The sequence below is a fragment of the Montipora capricornis genome, chromosome 11 (genome assembly GCF_036669925.1).
Source record: "Montipora capricornis isolate CH-2021 chromosome 11, ASM3666992v2, whole genome shotgun sequence".
In the NCBI taxonomy this organism is placed as follows: domain Eukaryota; kingdom Metazoa; phylum Cnidaria; class Anthozoa; order Scleractinia; family Acroporidae; genus Montipora; species Montipora capricornis.
The window spans coordinates 2,358,181-2,375,786 of NC_090893.1; the positions used below are offsets into that span (position 1 = coordinate 2,358,181).

A 17,606-nucleotide genomic window follows, 5' to 3' on the forward strand; every position below is an offset into this window, starting at 1 on the left:
AGTGTTGTTATCTGCCAAAGCGGGTTAACACTGAGATTGTCAGGTAGTGCCATGTAAACGTCACCAAATGTTACACCTGCTTACAAACATTGACGTCACATTTCTTTTGATATTCAAATCTACCAACCACAGGATAAAAGAAGTCATTGTTTCAACAGACAATTAGGTTCTGGTTGGCATATTAATAACAATGGGTGACGTCACGAGAAACATCGCTATTGTCGTCGACGTAGATTTTGTATATACATATGTCTCACCTTATTTTGGAGTGTCCATTCTGGTCATAACCCTGTGAAAAGGTCTATCTTTATAAATTCTGAACGGTTGGATGCTTGGAACTTTCGCTTCCAGTCACAAATTTCCACGTGGGGAACACCTCGACATCACCGAGTAAAGATGCTTTAATGAACGAAATGGATGTATGATATGGATCATAAATTGAACTGCGGATATGAAACCAAGTGCCACTATGATCCTGGCAGTTATGAACGCAATTTTAGCAATTGCGCAGAGAAGCCTGAAAAATTCAGGACTTCATCGGGGTTTGAACCCACAAGTTTTGCATAACAATAGAGTCAAATTCCCAAAAGACATTTTACTGCAGTGTTCTGTACACCAATATGGCCGCGGTGACGTCAGATGAAAATCATCAACACGAGGTTTAACCATGTTCATGGTTATCTACAAGATTGAATCGCGAAAAAAAGGAACAGTCTCCTTACAAAAGTTCTTATGCAACAGCATTCCTTTACAAGCAAAAAAGGAAAAAGAAAGCTCTCGCTGGTTGCAAATAGCTAAATTTTCGTTCGTTGATGAGGAGGGAAAGCAAAACTGTTAAAAAAGCTATCCTACCATGATGACCAATCAAACTCTCACTCAAAGAGACACTGGCTTTCCTTGAAATAGTTGCACAGATTATTGAACAAATGATACCGACTTAATACTCTATACAGTCTTCTTAAAATGAAATAAAATACTATGAAACAATATCTTGGTGATAAAACTGCCAGTGGCAATTGTAAAGTACAAGTTTCCAACCCCAAGCCTTCGAGCACACTTTGCAAAGAATTATAGCCAGGGTTCGCTCAAAAGTTCTTCCCCTGGGATTCCTGACACCCACTGCGACAATCTTTCATTTTTCGCCATTAAGTTCAAATTCAAAACTCTCAAGGTAGCACGTATGTACAATTGTTCCCTGGGAATTTTCCGTTTGTCTCATCGTGTCAGCTCCCTGGCATTCAAACCCCATTCCTTACACTCCTTTCTTCTGACGCACACATTGTAGTCGACTTAGATTTTGAACGTGAAGTGAAGAGTTTCCCTTGCAGATTTTCTGCGACTGCAGGACCAGTTACAGAACTTTGAGTGAAATGTTTATAATCTTGATATCCTCGTACGGTTTGTCATCTTTAGGATTTGTTTTAACGTTGCTAATTATCTGTACCACATCCATTCCTTTCACAACACGACCAAACACCGTGTGCTTATTGTCCAGCCATGGCTAGGGGCAAAAAAACAGAAACAAAGCAAATCATTAAATGCTCACAAGTGTTTGAAGTTTCCTACGTCCAGGAATGGCGCAAGTAATTTGATGCACATTCGACTTTCATATCCAACACGAAGTGTCCCTTCAAGTCTTAGCATTTACGATTCATTTAGAACAACAAGGCAAACCAACAGACTCTTTTTGGCGATGGTCGGTATACCTAGACACGAGGGTTGTCGAATAAATACACCATAAACACCACGCATATTCACTGATTGTCTACGCGGCGCACGAGCAAGGTGTTTGCTCTTCACGCGAGAGAAACCGAGTTCGAATCGCGGGTCGGGAGAAATGACACACTTCCTACGGGATACGGGAATATAATAAAACATCGCAGATTCGTGAGTACAATGAAAAAAAAAAAAGCCCGAATAAAAAGAAAATCACCCGGCTTTCTACCGTAGTGCCTGTGGCAACTCATAGGGGAGACTTCGTGACACCAATAGCCCATTTTCCAAATATCAAATATTCACCTTGATAGTGAGGCAGTGACGACAAAAAAACAGAAACACGTTGGAATGAATGTGAAAAATATTTACAAATCATCCACTTTCCATTGTCTTTGTTCACACTGCCTCACTATCAAGCTGAATTTCAATATATCGAAAAAGGCCTATTAAAATCAGTGTGCAGTGCATATAATTACTTGAACAACCTGCATGTTTCAAGCTTAGATTTCTCGGCCATGACAGCTAACCTACCGTTGGTACTACTGTAATGAAAAACTGCGAACCGTTCGTGTTCGGTCCCGCGTTCGCCATACTGACTGTGTAAGGTCGATCGTGCCTCAAGTTCCGGTGAAACTCGTCTTCGAACTCTCCACCCCAGATGGATTCACCACCAGTACCATCCCCTAGAAAAAGCAGAGAAAATTGTGAAGTGTTACTCTAGGAAAATACAGAAATGGGTTTATCAATGAGTTGATAAGGTAAATTGACCACCAATTCGTTGTGATGAGGGGCCAACGCTCGAAACGTCAGTTTTCGAATTTCTTAAAGGTGGTCAATTTATTTACCATATCAAAACAGTTGATAATCCCAGACCAACTGTAATTCGTGAAAATATATGACATTGAACTGATATGAAGTAAAAGGAAGAAACCTAAAGAATTTGAGATGAATTTTCAAAGCGTCCTTGCATAGAACCAACCAACATCAATTTCATTCAAGCATGCCAGCTTACCTAGAGGGTCTCCTGTTTGGATCATAAATTGATGAATGACTCGATGGAATATGTGTGTGTTATAGTAGCCATTCGCACCGTGTGTTGAGAAGTTCTCCACTGTTCTGGGACACCTGTGGAAAAAAGAACCGTCAAGACCGGTGATTCAAACAGAGTTCAGCCGGCGCTTCAAAACGCCTTCCAAATCCTTTGGCTAATCATCATCATCATCATCGTCATCATCATCATCATCATCATCATCATCGTCATAAACAACAACATCATCATCATCATCGTCGTCATCACCATCATCGTCGTCGTCGTCGTCATCATCAACATCCTCATCATCATCGTCATCATTGTTAACACCATCTTCATCATCGTCGTCATCGTCATTATCACCACTGTTAACATCATCGTCATCATCATCATCATCATCATCATCATCATCATCGTCATCGTCATCATTATCACCACTGTTAACATCATCGTCATCATCATCATCATCACTGTTAACATCATCATCATCATCATCGTCATCGTCATCATCATCATCATCATCAATCATCATCATCATCATCATCGTCATCGTCATCATTATCACCACTGTTAACATCATCGTCATCATCATCATCATCGTCGTCATCATCACCAGTGTTAACATCATCATCATCGTCATCAACATCGTCGTCGTCGTCGTCATCATCATCATCTCTTAATTTATCCTCGGATTTTAGAGTACCTTGACTACCCTCTCAACCATGATACACCACAGAGGACAGACCACGACACCGGGAACTCAATGCCATGCTCTTTGCGAACAGTGTGTGGGTTCTTTTACATCCCACAGGATTATGAACATTGAGGGGTTGTCAATGAGACGGGGCCTTTGGTTTATCGCCCTTAACCAAGAAGACTCGAGAGTCAAACCGGTCTAACCATTTGCGGATGCCATTACAAAGGCAGCACTTTCTCCTCAGTTATTTAAAAACCCTGAGTGATGGTCCCGCCGGAGTCGAACTCACGACTTCCCGTATGGCATCCCGGTACTCAACCAACTGAGCCACCGGTGCGCTGTTTATTCTCCAAAACAGTGTCAAGAAAAATAAACTAGAGAAGAAGGGCACTTATCTCGAAGAAACTAATTTCTTAGAATTCTAGACCTGTAGTGATTGTTGTCGAACGAGGTATAAATAACCGTCCCAAGACGTTCATATTCCGTCCCTTCTATAATAATACTAAACTTTATCATTAAGTGTCAAGTCTTCTAGCCCTGGGGCACTAATTCAACTCGTAAATCAAATCAAACATTAGTGTTTTAGGAGAAGGGAAAACCGGAGTACCCAGAAAAAAACCTCTCGATGCAGAGTAGAGAACCAACAAACTCAACCCACATATGACGCCGAGTCTGGGAATCGAACCCGGGCCACATTGGTGGGAGGCGAGTGCTCTCACCACTACGCCATCCCTGCTTCTTCTAATTAACCAGTTAGAAGGCAAATGTGACTTTTTTCGGCATCAGATTGGAAAGCGAGGCTTTCGAAACATTGCAAATAAACTCTAAGTGGTATTGAGAAAGTTGTTCCAACTTACTCCTTCGGGAACAATTTTATCACGATGTCACCCATTGTTGTGTGGATAACAGCCTCTTCGGGAAGTTTCTTCGCTCCCTCACCTCCCTATAAGACGAAGAAAGCATACATCACTTAAACACTCTCCATAATTTCAAGTAACCGGAATGTACAGTAAAACCCCGCGAGCACGAACCTTCCATTTGAAAATTTACCCTAAACAGGCTGTTACATAAATGGTACCTAACAGAAAAACATATTGTAGATATATTGTAGATAGCAGAATTTAGTGGTATTCGGTCTTTGTCTCCTATACACCTTATTCCAAAATGGCCGCCATTTTAGTTTTCTTTTGTTTCCATGCAAATTGGCCCTTATGGCCTCGTTCAAGGTTAAATATTCTTTTGAATTTTACGTTTGAAAGCGAGGCCAAAAGAGCCAATTTGCATGGAAATAAAAGAATACTAAAATGGCGGCCATTTTGGAATAAAGCGTATTCTGGTTGGCGATGGTCTTCATCAACAAATCCAATGCAGCATCCAGTTTATCCCTATCACTTGTATAAAATTTGAATAACATTTCAATACAGAATTAAAAAATTCACATAAAAGTCATAAGTAAAATCGATAGATCACATAACATTATCAGCTCTAGCCTAAAGTAATGCTCTTCATACGAAGAGGACGTTAGCAGAGAACTATAAAATGTCAATTGATCTTATTTGCCAAAGTGCACATTTTTTTAGAATTTAGAAAATAAGAACCCGTTTGAAATTTTGTTTATAGAGGCTCTAACTGACAAATTTTAGGCTAACAGGTTCTTAAATTCATTCTATTCTCGTCCATTCTTTATCAATCCATCGCATTCTATTCTATTTTCTACTATTCCTTTCCCATCCTCATTTATCGTTTCATCCCACCCGACTCTACAAAATACTCGATCTGTTGTGGTGTAAAGGCAGATGAATAGATGCTGGCTGCAACGCCACAAGTCCCACACAAGAATATAAGTAATGCTTGCTTGTGATGCCTCATCTAATCGCTTAAGAATTATCCTTTGCTATCCTAAGGATTTACCTTGTCAACTAGGAGTACATGAACTACTCCTAAAGGAACGAACAGCTTCATTGTATGTCACGGTGTGGAACGGCGTTTTTACAGAACGGGTTATTTTTAGATCGATTTTCCCGCGAAACCAAAGCTTTCCAGCAAATCACAACACTTGCATGAGAAATTAATCCCAACTGAATTGAGAATGGTCACTCGTGCACACCAAATCTTATTAAAGAACTCGTCTAAAAATAGCTTGACCTGTGAAAACATGTTACATCGACTCCTGGCTGCAGACTCCCAGCTATGGGTTCCTGATCCACCCAAACTGATCACTTTAACAGCTCACAAGAGCACCACATAAGCTCAAATACACAATACACACTCACTTGAGTAGCCGCGAGGATTTCCTCTCTGGACGGCTTTTCATTGAAGACATCACGATCACTGTCGCCACTTAAGTAAAGAAAAATTAAGTCAAAATTGAAGAGTTAATTCCATTAATCTACAAGGCTAGCCATAAAATTACAAGCGTTTCAAATTTGAACGGTTTTCAAATGAAAAACAAAATTGGCAAATCACAACAACCACAGATAATCAATGAACCAATCATCATGCAGACACATGCAGCTGTCACAAAAGCGCGGGAAATTGCGCGCGAATCATCCAGAGTTGCGTAAGAGTTGGTTTGGGTTGGCGAGGAAAGTGGCGCCAAAATTATTGGTCAATTACAAAGCGCTTAATGAGCTTAAAGGGACTGTGTCACGGCAGTGCAGTTAATTTTGTGTAGTTTTACCAATTCCTCGCCCTTCTAGGTATGCAAATTAACGTTAACACAGACATCCCTGCCTCAATTTGTATTGGCTGCTTTGATCAAACTTTCCTTCAATGTTTTAAGTATTTACAGGAGCCCATCTGGAGCCTACAACTCTACTGTGTTCGTGCAACGGCGTTTTCACAAGTAAGGTTATTTTTAGATTGAATTTCCCGCTAATTAGACTCCCACAGGAGCCCGATGACCAATTACAAGAAATTAAGCTGACGTCATAGGGTCACCGAACCGGAACTGCCTTTGTTTTTTGACCTAATTCGCGGGAAGGGCTAGTCTAAAAATAAACCTACTTGTGAAAACTACGTTTCACAGAGGCTGTATGGAAGTTGCACGCTCCAGATGGCTCCTGGTATTTAGTTTTTCACGTTTTGGGCGATTTGGTTGCCAGTTCCCGGTCGCTGAATTTGGCAAAATTTTGCGACACCGCCCTCTTAATAGACCTTTCTACAGATGCGGAGGCCATTTTCATGCCTATAAAGTCTTTTCAATCACGTGATCAGTAGTAACCTTGTTTTTTCACCGAAACAAAAGAAAACATTTGCATGATTATAGAACTCAATTCCCGGAGGATTGGTTGGGTAAACCAACATGGCTGCCGTTCCATTGTTTAGCTTTACCAACACGGCCGCCGTGACGTCACGTGAAAACGCTCTATTGTTTCGAAATTATGGGATGAAATTATTGGGTGCTCAGGGGGCAAATTAATATGTATTTGCTCCTTGGGCATCCCATAATAGCTATTTGAAACAATAGAAATGAAAATGGCCGCCGCATCTGCAAAAAGGTCTATTCACCACTATATGCTTGTGGGAGGACTGCAACCTACCTTAAATCAGGCTGTCGTGTCGAAAACACGTAAAACCTGTTTTTCTTTGACGCTGTGCAGAACAACATCGGGTCAGGTTCACCACTTTGAAGAGAAGGGTTGTCGGATGCTTCCATTTCCTGTGTAAGTTGATTTTACACCGTATTACTATATACAATTATTTATTAAAAGAGATTTGTTTGAACATAAAACGGTAAAAAAGACAAAACAAAAAAGAAAGGCGCTTGCAATGAACGATTACACTTGGTACAGTGTTCGAGTCATTTTCTTTTTTGTCCTTCTGTTTGTTTTTTATTTAAATTAATATTTATTCAAGCAAACAAACAAACAAACAAAGATTTTACAAATCGTGAAAAAGAGAAGAGAGCAACATACATACATATAAAACAAATACGTAGATATATTAAAACATGCAAGCTCTCTTCAATTTGCCAGAATTGGGGATGAGTGGACCAGTCTCCTTTTCCTAGAGGCCAATTTACGATTAAGTTCAGCTTTCAATATGGACATTTTATTTTTCATTAACTAGCTTTTTAATTCTATAATTGATCTTTATTCTATTGATAAACTCAGAGAGGCGACCGAGCGGCGGAGTGAGTAAGAGAGTTTACGAGTTATTTTAATGCCACAAGCGCTACAAATTCGGACCGATTTCTTATCGATTTGCGTTACTGGGAGGGATGCACATTGGTCTATTGATATAACTATATACAACATTAACAAAGTTTATATTGGCTGCAAACTTTGTCCGCCAAACAATGTGAGTTTCGAGGACAATATTCAGCAAGAGCCTTACTTAAATTTAGCACACTGCAGTTGCAATCGAGACATAAAATCCTCGAGCATATCGGATCTAGTGTGCACAATAATTTGAACACGGCTTAAAACGAATCTCCCGTTCTCTATTTTCGAAAGCCGCACAATACACTTTGTTTGCCCCCCCACCCCCCCTGTAAATTTTCCATAAACTACACTTTTCAAACGCTCTTGGGACACTGCATATTCCCAAGAGCATTTGAAAACAATAGTTTATAGAAAATTTAGGGGACAAACAAAGTATATTATGGGACAATCGAAAATAGTGAATAGTCAAGTGCAAAGAAGCACTCCGATGTTTTCAAGCAAAACCTACTGTAAATCCTCTATTAAGCACCACTCTCAAATGAACCCCACCGGGGGCCCAACTGAGGATTTATGGAATTACTATCTATATATAAAATCCTTTTATACTTTGATTGCACTCACGTGATAAGACAGCCATTGTGGTGTCAAACAATAGAAAAATGTAGCTCAAGTTCTGCATAATAATTGAGTGAAATTCTCAAAAGACTTTTTCGCTATTTTTCTTTAAACCAACACGGCTGCCTTGACATCAGATGCGATGAAAGAACTGTTTATTTTATACTGCATTCAAGGAGTTTGGTGTCCTTTTAGAGCAACGTACCATTGTGACTGCGGCTTTAGCCTTGTTTGCCTTGCCTTGATGAAGAGCTAATTGCACAAAGCGCACATTCTCCATCTAAAACAGATGCAAATGCCAAGTAAAAACAAATCACATGAAAAGAGACGTCATGACAATGAAGCAGGGTAATTGAATAAAAAAGAAAATCAGCGTTTAGATGTCTAGTCTTCTCGCGCTGGGTCCACGGTTTTTGACGCCATCTTGGCGCCATCCTGGCTTGAATGGGATTTTGACCGACTTGGAACTGCTGTAGTGCCACTAAAAAGGGACGGATTTCCAACTTTTGCCACTGCTTTAAATAGCTTTATTGATATCATTCATTTAACAGAAAATAAGGCCATTATGGAAGGTACGACTTCCGTAAATTCCAATTATAAATCTTCTCATGTGGCTTCTAATTTCGTGGCAAATTCGCATGAGTTGGATAAGAAGGGTTTGTATGAAATCTTAATTCGTTTATGGTTGTTGTAGCCTGAATCTGTTCAGTATAAAAAATGTATTTTAAAAGATACTTTCACTGTGGATATCCGCCTCTTTGTAGCGGCGCTACCGCGGTCCAAAGTCGGCCAAAATCCCATACATTTATTGTAATCTTAGCCGTTTTTGCCCCCCCCCCCCCCCTAGCCAAGATGGCGTCCAAAACAGAGGAAAGGTCTATTGGGGTAATTGTAAACTAAAATCAACTGAAATCAACGCGAAAACAAATCAAAAGTCGTTTTTAAAGGAGAGGACTGAGTCATTTCACGTTGTTAACAAAGGACGACAACGACGAGGGATTTATGAAAACGTTATGTAAAAATATAACTTCCAGTTATTGCGGAAATCATTTTGGGATCGATTATTCCAAGTCATTCGGCATGAAAAGTGTTTAGGAGCTTTCCAGGAATAAAATTGAAATGAAAGGTATGTTTAAAAATTTATCGTCCGGTGCTAACGTCTTCCATGTAACCATTAACTTAATTATTTGGCGTCATTAGATCGGTTTTCAATTGAGTGTCGAAAGTAATTAGCGAATTGCTTTGGTTTATGATTACTTCACTCAGTGATTGGTTCAAAGTTCTCGCGCCATTTTTTCAACCAATCAGAAGTGAAACCAAAACCAATCGTGGCTCGCACGTGCACACTTTCCCGCGCTTTGTGTCGGCTACGTGTAATTACTTCGAGTTTTGATTGGTTTATCGGATTGTCTCCGTCCTTTTTGATTGGCCAAAGTAATTACTTTGGTTTTCGTTTTACGACACTCATTTGAAATCCGCTCTAGTAGAGGGAAATTGCAGGGGCCCGAGGGCAATTAAAGGGGCTATGTCACGCAAAATGATGTAATTTCATGACACCCAAAATGCTCAAAAAGTAGAATGAAACATTGCAAAAACCACTTAAAACTGTTGAACAACATAACAGAAATACTGCAAAAGGAAAGAGAAGTATGGATGGCTACAAATGGACAAGATTGAAACGGATTGTATTTGGGTAATCTTCACGGTGGCGAAATGACTGAAGATTGTTGGGTTCATAATAAATTAATTGCGTTACATCAAGCCATGATACTGGGAAAATTGAACACAAGTTTTCGATTCTATTAAAAAATTTTATAGCTATATTCGGAATAAATATGGATAAGCTTTTTTCTTTTCACTATCTGCAAGAAGATAAACAACCAGTTTAACGTAATGCGTAGATTTCGTAAGCTAATTTAGAGGAACGCCCTCCTTAGATTGTATAAAGCGTTTATCCTGCCACACTTTAATTATTGCTTGTCGGTCTGGCATTTGTGTGGTGCGCGTCAAACTGAAAAAATGGACTGTCTTAACAAGCGCATTCTTAGATTCATACTAAAGGACTATAACCCACCTTACGGCACTTCACTTGATAACAGCAATTCTAAACCTCTGTATGACGCCCTCAAAATTTCTGAGTTATACTATATACGAGTCTGTTTTTTGGTAACTATCCTGAATATTTAAATAAAATGTTTACTCTGCGCTCTACAAGCTATAGTTTGCGTGGCAATTATATCCTGTCTCTTCCTAATCCAAAAGCAAGAACTTACGGCCTGCATTCGTTCTCATATTTAGCTACTAAATTACGGAACTCTCTTCCCAATTCGTTTATAACATCTGGTTTTAAGGATTTTAAGCGTAGAATACTAAACTATGACTCATTTTAATAGCGTTGCAATTTGGTTTTATAATATATACTGTTTAGCATATTTTTAATTTTAGCATTTTATTGTGCGAGTGTCGTATTTAGTTGCATTGTGGTCTCGAAGGCATAAGCTTATATAAGCTACTCTGAATCTTCGAGGTGAAATAAAGAATATGTATGTATGTATGACTGGTCACACTTCATTCCTTGACTTTTTCGAAATGTATAATTAATACGTATGGAACGTTAGAGTGAACATTTGTTTGACAAGTAGACATACGAAAATTTGGAGAAAGGTGTTGTGTGAGTGAAGAAAATGAGTGGATTGTTCTACGAGCGCTGTTGAAAGCCAGGAAATGAAACATCGTTTACAGCCCTTTTTAGGGGTAGATTGACATGTTAATTTATTTACGAAAGCGGGCAATGGAGTACTTAGATTACAAGATGAAGGTAAGCGACCCTTATATTCTGTATCAAAATATTGTTATCAACATGGAAAAGTCGACGTGTCCTCTTACCTTGCCAATTGTTCTCACACATCTATTTGTGTGAAGATTTATGACTAGAAAAACAAAAAAAGTAATTTTGATTACCACGCTACATAGACCACAAGTGTCTCATTCACATACTGTACTGAATCCCTCCCCACCCTCTTTAAATTACCATGGGATTTGGCGCCTCAATTTTATTTTTTATTTTTTTTTTTTGGGGGGGGGGGTGGGGTTGGGGGGGGGGGGGAAGAGGTTACGCTGCAGTCAACATCCCAACCTCGTCTCCAGGGTCTTCTCGACTTTCAATTGGCCGGTTTCTCCTTAAGAGCCACATTATTGAAAGCCGAGAGGACCCTGAGGACGAGGTTGTCAGGGGCACAAAAGTTCACATGACAACTCATTCGGAACCTTGCAAATACATGTAGGCACTTGTCTCAGTGAGACGCGAAAAGAAAAACTGAACTATTTGCTTTCAGTGCCTTTTATGTCACTCCAGCTGCGCGTTTCCTAGTCAATCGCCTTTTATCACGCAATCGTGACAAAAGGCCCAGAGAGACTCGAGAGAGACTGTGACACCGCGCATCGGTGGCTCAAATGGTTGAAGAATCGGCCTGCCATGCGGGAGGTCGAGAGTTCGACTCCGGCCAGACCAACACTCAGGGTCTTAAAATAACTGCAAGTACGGGGAAAGTGTTGCCTTTGTATTACACCTGCAAATGGTTAGACTTTCAAGTCTTCTCGGATAAGGACTGTAAACCGGAGGTCCCGTCTCATAGCCCTTGTTGGAAATCAAATTGTATGGGACGTTAAAGAACCCACTCAGTATTCGATGAGAGTAGGGGACGTTGTCCCCGGTGTTGTGGTCTGACCTAATCTGGTCGGGGGCATCTTTCACTTCCTAAATAACATTATTGTAAACTGCGTAACAAGCAGTCTGGCCAAAGTCCCCCACAAAAAGCATTGTAAATTAGTCCTGCAAAGCCCCAAAGGGGAGAGACTAATAACTTCACTTCACTTCATTTTACTAGGGAAAGTAAGGAGAGACTTCTCCCATATGACGGCTAAATAAAATATTCTTCTCTTTTAATGCTAATAAGCATTTCTAGCCTCGCTTCGACGAGCAAATTTCAAAGTAACATTTGTTTCAAAATGAGAGCAGTAAGTCTCATTAACATAAATACAAAAAAAAGGAGTAAAGTGGTCTATACCTCCCTTGGCCGTTTCTCTCGATTGCGTGACAAAACAAGATCAACTACAAAAGCGCGTAACTCAACGGACATCAGCCTGCAGTGCAGGAGTATTCTTCGCTCAGTATGCTCTTTCACGAAATGCTAGCCCGCCATCTTAAATTGCTCAAACAACGAAAGGTTGAGGAGAGATGCAATCGGCCATTTTCGAAATATCAAATATTCAGCTTAATCACAATGATGCAGTGAGGACAAAAACAATAGAAACACGTTGGAATGAACGTGAAAAATATTTGCATATCATCCACTTCCCTTTGTCTTTGTCCTCAGAACCTCTCATTCAAGCTGAATTTTAATATATATTTTTTAATAGTCGAAAAAGGCCAATCTCGACCCCAGAGCTCTTCTCTTGATCGAGGGAGAGAAGATCTCTGGGGAACCCTGAAACAAAGTGTCTTCTCATTGGTTTTCGTGAAGAACAATCCAAAGCGTGTCTAATTGGTGCATTCATGTTAGCACGAGGAGTGAGCAGGCGCAGTAAGGTTCAAATAGCCAATTTTTGGCCATAAGATCCCTACGGCGCATGCTCTCCTAAATAGAGTTTCCCAGAGCCTTGGGTCGACCCGAGGCTCTGGTGACGAGAATGCGAAAAAGGCCTATTGAAAAGGTGGAAGACAGATGGGTGATCAACGAGATCCTACTCGCGCTTAGTAATAAGACGCCCGCACTTCAGGCTACACTGACAAACAAGGAACTTCCCGCAGTCAACAAATGCGACTGCACCGGAGAAAATAACCAAAATCACACACCTTTTATTCCCAGCATTGTGGCATACAGTAGAAAATGTCCACTTTCATCAAACACTTGATGGAGAGTCCAAAGACAAACAATATCAGTCATCTACCACGTTAACTTTAATAGAAGACCAAGACTTGCCCTTTCAGAAAGAGCCGTACTTCAAAACGAAATAGGCGGCTGGGGCAACAAATATGTCACTTCAAAATTCAACTTTACACCTTTTTGTGTATTTCGATATTTCCATATCGTTCATGTTGTACAATATGGGTTGTATAACTCGGATGTTAATAGAGGTTTTGAAATAATGATTGAGAAGAAATAAAGGGATACACTATTGTATTCTTTGATTGCACTCACGTGATAAGACGGCCATGTTGGTGCCAAAACAATAGAAAAATGTAGCTCAAGTTTTGCATAATAATAGAGTCAAATTCCCAAAAGACTTTTTCAGTATCGTTCGTTCCACCAAAATGGCCGCCGCGACGTCACGTGTAATCAAAATGAGAATGGTCATGTTGTCGCCGAAACTCTTTTTTTTTTTTTTTTAACTTTGTTGTGTTGCAGAGTACAGCAAAGAAACGTACAAAAATCCGTGCCGCACGTGCAGCATGATTATTTTCGTCTTTTAGCCAATAGTATTAGGGAGTTTCAAAAACGACGACAGCGCGACAAAATAATCATGCTGAACGTGCGGGACGCATTTTAGCAAATAACTTCGCGGTACTCAGCGTAAAAGCAAAGTGAAACCACCAGATTTGAGGTTTTGACCGGCGACAACGTAGGCGCACACATGTCACTATGTCATTAACAGCAAGCTTATTAATAAACACCACACCTTGTTCATCACATCAAATGCACTGCTTGTTCGTTCTTGAGAATAGCAATAGTTTAAAGCGTTTGAGTCAAACATTAAAATAAAGTTAAGGAAAGAGAGAAAGAGGGAACATTATGCAACGAGGGACACGTTTTTAAACCAAGGGTCTAACACGAGGGAAGATCTCATACTTCACATTAAAGAATAAAAGCGTTAGCAACGGCAAAAAAATTAAGTCTTTGAACCGCAAAACGTCAGATCGAAACGTTTGAGCGTTTTACATTAAAGCCAGGCCTGGGTTGCTCGAAGGAAGCATGGTTAGCGCTAACCTATGGGTTTTGATCCTTCTAAAACCAATGGTTAGCGTTAACCGGGCTTCCAGCTACACCTGTCCCGGCCCTGCAGGGCGTTAGGGCAGAACGTTAGATGCATTAAAAAGGACCACGAGAGCGTTTGGACAAAAATTATTGGATCATCAGAACTAGTTAGAGCTTTGCCCAAAACGTACATGTAAGAGAGTAAAAAATAAAACAAAACAAAACAAGAGAGGTTCGAAAAATGTGAAGTTGAAAAGCGATATCGAATTGTGAAAATGAAAATGTGACATTCAACTTCAAAAATGAATTTCTTAAACCATTTTACCGTATTTTTCTATTAAACGCCGGGTCAAAACTGCCGATTTTAAACTAAAAGCCTGGGGCATTTGATCGGGGTCCCGGCGTTTATTCGGGGTCGAAATCACAAGGAACGGTTACAAGTAAATGGTAATCTCTTGAATGGCACTGTTACGACATACCAAGACGTACAATATACTGTTTTGGTATTTTAATAAACGTGTTAAAAAAAAGGTTGACGAGCTTACGCGACTCCTGCTGTCTGCAAATGATCGTGTGTCTTCAGAGTTTAGCTCTGACCAGGACGTCTTTTGGGAATTTTCCTTTGCGATGTGATAGTAGGATGGGCTCCTTTAATAAATATTTGCCCTTAAGTGTGGTTGGTTTTGAACAAAGTGCCATTTCCCTATAAGTACATTCTTCAAATTAGGAAGGACTGGGTGGCACAGTGTGACAAAAGGCAGTACAGTATTGTACTACGTGCATCGTTCGTTGTTTGTATTTTTTAATGATCTTTCTCGCTTTCCACCGTGTTCTCTGGATATCCTGTTTTTAAGGCGTAGCTTGAAGTTTCTCCCGTTTTCTTCAAACGTTAAGTGAGAAGAATTTGTTCGTAGAAGCAGTAGTGCTTCCCCTTTTATGAATCCTCTGGTAAAGCCTGGTGGATGACACGAATCACGAATAAAACTGGTATTGAAAGGTCTCTCTCTCTTTTTCAATGGTGTTTGCACGTCAAGGAAAGACCCCTTTTTAAATCTGTCGCCTTTGTACACTTTTGTGTCCAAGAATGCAATTTCTGTTTCTGATATTTCAGCCGTAAATTTGATCGTGCTGTGTGAAAGTTATTTGCGTTTGGAATGAAGTCTTCTATTTCGTCTCTGGCTGTACTCATATCATTTACTTGCTCCTACATCATTCATATATCGTTTACGCGCTGTTTGTTAGCGATACAAATTTTTGATTGCAACATGGTTCATGTACACGTGCCGTATGTACAGTACCATAATACTGTAACTTCGGGTAATCCAGGGAAAAATCGTCCCGCACTGACAAACCTGAAAAATCAACCTGAAAAAATGGCTGAAATCGCATTTTATTAATAAACGCCTGACCCCGAATAAACGATTAAAAAGCCAGGTCAAAACTGCCGATTTTTAAATAAACGCCGGCCCGGCGTTTACTCGAGAAAATACGGTAAGTTAATTAACTTTTACAGTGACGTGATTAATAGAAAGGCTTTTGTTGTTGTCGTGTTGAAGAGCTTAAAATAGGTTTTTCTTCTCAAACGAATTTATTAAATCGGCGTTAGATTGTGATTGTGATTCAATCAGAGAAAATATAATGATGTTTTTATCACAAAAGGAGCAGTTTATTACCTACATTGGAGAACCTTAAGGTGTCAGTCTTTTCCAAATCTCTTTCTGTTGCCATGCGTCTTCCAAACTCCATATCTGGCAGTTGTTGTTTTTGCTAAAACGTAGGCCACAAATGTAAGGTTATTTAGCACTTAGTAGGTTCACCCTTTGCCACCATTTTACTTGGCTATGTGTCATCCCTTGGGGGAGCTGTTTAGACATCACAAACTGACTGAATTAAATAAGCCTAAGAACATCAAAAAGTTCTTTTGGTTGGAGCTCTAGCCGGCTTGCAGGCGGTAATTTGTGTTTCAGTTCAAGCGCTAGATTCGGTCTTGTAAGTAATAAATAGTATCATTAGCTGAGTGGTATTAATAATAATGTTAATAAATAAATGTGAATAATTAATAACAAAGTAACTAAGGGATATTAATATTTGATGCAAGTAAAAAAGGTAAAGTCTCTGCTTACGAGCCAGAAGGCCCATCAGGCCGGCGCTTATCTCCGGTTTCCGTAGCATGAAGCGACTAGGAGTATTTCAACTCCCCCCTGGATGGAATGCCAGTCCATCGCAGGGCTATCCCTAGTATTAAATTCGCCGGTACCCATTTATACACTTGGGTGGAGAGAGGAACCGTGAGAGTCTTGCCCAAGAACACAACACAATGTCCCCAGCCAGGACCCGAACCCGGACCACTCGATCCGGAGTCTAGCACACATGAAGCCACCACGCCTCCCATTTAAATGCAAGTGCACTCAGATTTTTGTGTACTGCAGTGCAGCCAGTGATTGTATTTAGATACCTGTTGCATCTCACTAAACACTTGCAGTGACTCATCAAACACTCTTGTCTTCTTTCCAGTCAGAAATCTGAATACTCTGACCTACATTAAGCACAACAAAAACGGGGAAATTCAAATTAAAAGTCAAAAACAGGGGAAGAGGGACATGTACCCGGGAAAATGACCAGTTTAGTTTGTTTTTGAAAAGGCATCTCCAAAACGGAATCTTCCATCCCACCAAGGAATAAGTTTAGATGGGAAAAAATAATGCATGCAATCAAATCAGAGAGATATCAAACCTTTCTGTCTGTTGCCAAGGTGACAAAAAGTTTCCCATCTTGTGAAAACGTCAATGAAATTGGAAAAGTCTTGCACTGAAACCAAAATTAATTACAAATCTTTATTTAAACATTATAGAAAAGACCCACTGTGCTATAAATACGAGGAGTGGAGAAACAGCTTTACTTGGATTTTAAAGTTAAAAACTAAAGGTTATTATTACTAGTCCTCTCTCGGCTAAACTGATCTTCAGAAGCTGGTAACATTCAAATGAGGATCAAGTTGCAACCTGTAACCTTAGACGTTCAGGGCATATCTCAAAATCCTAGCCGTTCCCAGGAGGCAGACCTTTTGGAAGGTTCCAGTCTTTAGATTACGGCTTGTCGTAATTAGCCAATGGTTGAGATTCTTTGAGATCGTACCCAAAGCACCAATAATACTGTGGGAATCACCATCACCTCACTGCAGCTCCAATCTTAAATTCCCATTTCAGATCCTGATATTAATTTTGTCCACCTTTTCAGTCTGGTCTAGACTGGAGTACTCCATGATCTTACATGTATTTGTTTGGATCTTTATGTCTCAAACCTTGGACTTCCAGTTTCTCATTTTCAGACACCTTTTGTGGGCTATATGTACAATCATAACGCTCATACCACTTATCTGCACATTCATACCACTTATCTGCACATTA

General features: G+C 40.0%; 1 protein-coding gene across 1 annotated transcript in view; it reads right to left on the reverse strand.

Moving 5' to 3' along the window:
* Positions 1-377: 377 nt before the first annotated feature.
* The window catches only part of LOC138025046 (peptidylprolyl isomerase domain and WD repeat-containing protein 1-like), a 27,450-nt gene continuing 10,221 nt past the window's right edge, over positions 378-17,606 (reverse strand). The window contains exons 8-19 of the mRNA XM_068872286.1: positions 16,933-17,007; positions 16,655-16,735; positions 15,873-15,966; positions 13,080-13,133; positions 11,111-11,154; positions 8,430-8,504; positions 6,986-7,104; positions 5,717-5,783; positions 4,301-4,386; positions 2,729-2,841; positions 2,248-2,399; positions 378-1,501 (exon numbers count right to left, since the gene is read on the reverse strand). Of these exons, the coding sequence (XP_068728387.1) occupies positions 1,352-1,501; positions 2,248-2,399; positions 2,729-2,841; positions 4,301-4,386; positions 5,717-5,783; positions 6,986-7,104; positions 8,430-8,504; positions 11,111-11,154; positions 13,080-13,133; positions 15,873-15,966; positions 16,655-16,735; positions 16,933-17,007 (1,110 nt within the window). The 3' untranslated portion in view covers positions 378-1,351. The remainder of the gene's footprint in view (positions 1,502-2,247; positions 2,400-2,728; positions 2,842-4,300; positions 4,387-5,716; positions 5,784-6,985; positions 7,105-8,429; positions 8,505-11,110; positions 11,155-13,079; positions 13,134-15,872; positions 15,967-16,654; positions 16,736-16,932; positions 17,008-17,606) is intronic.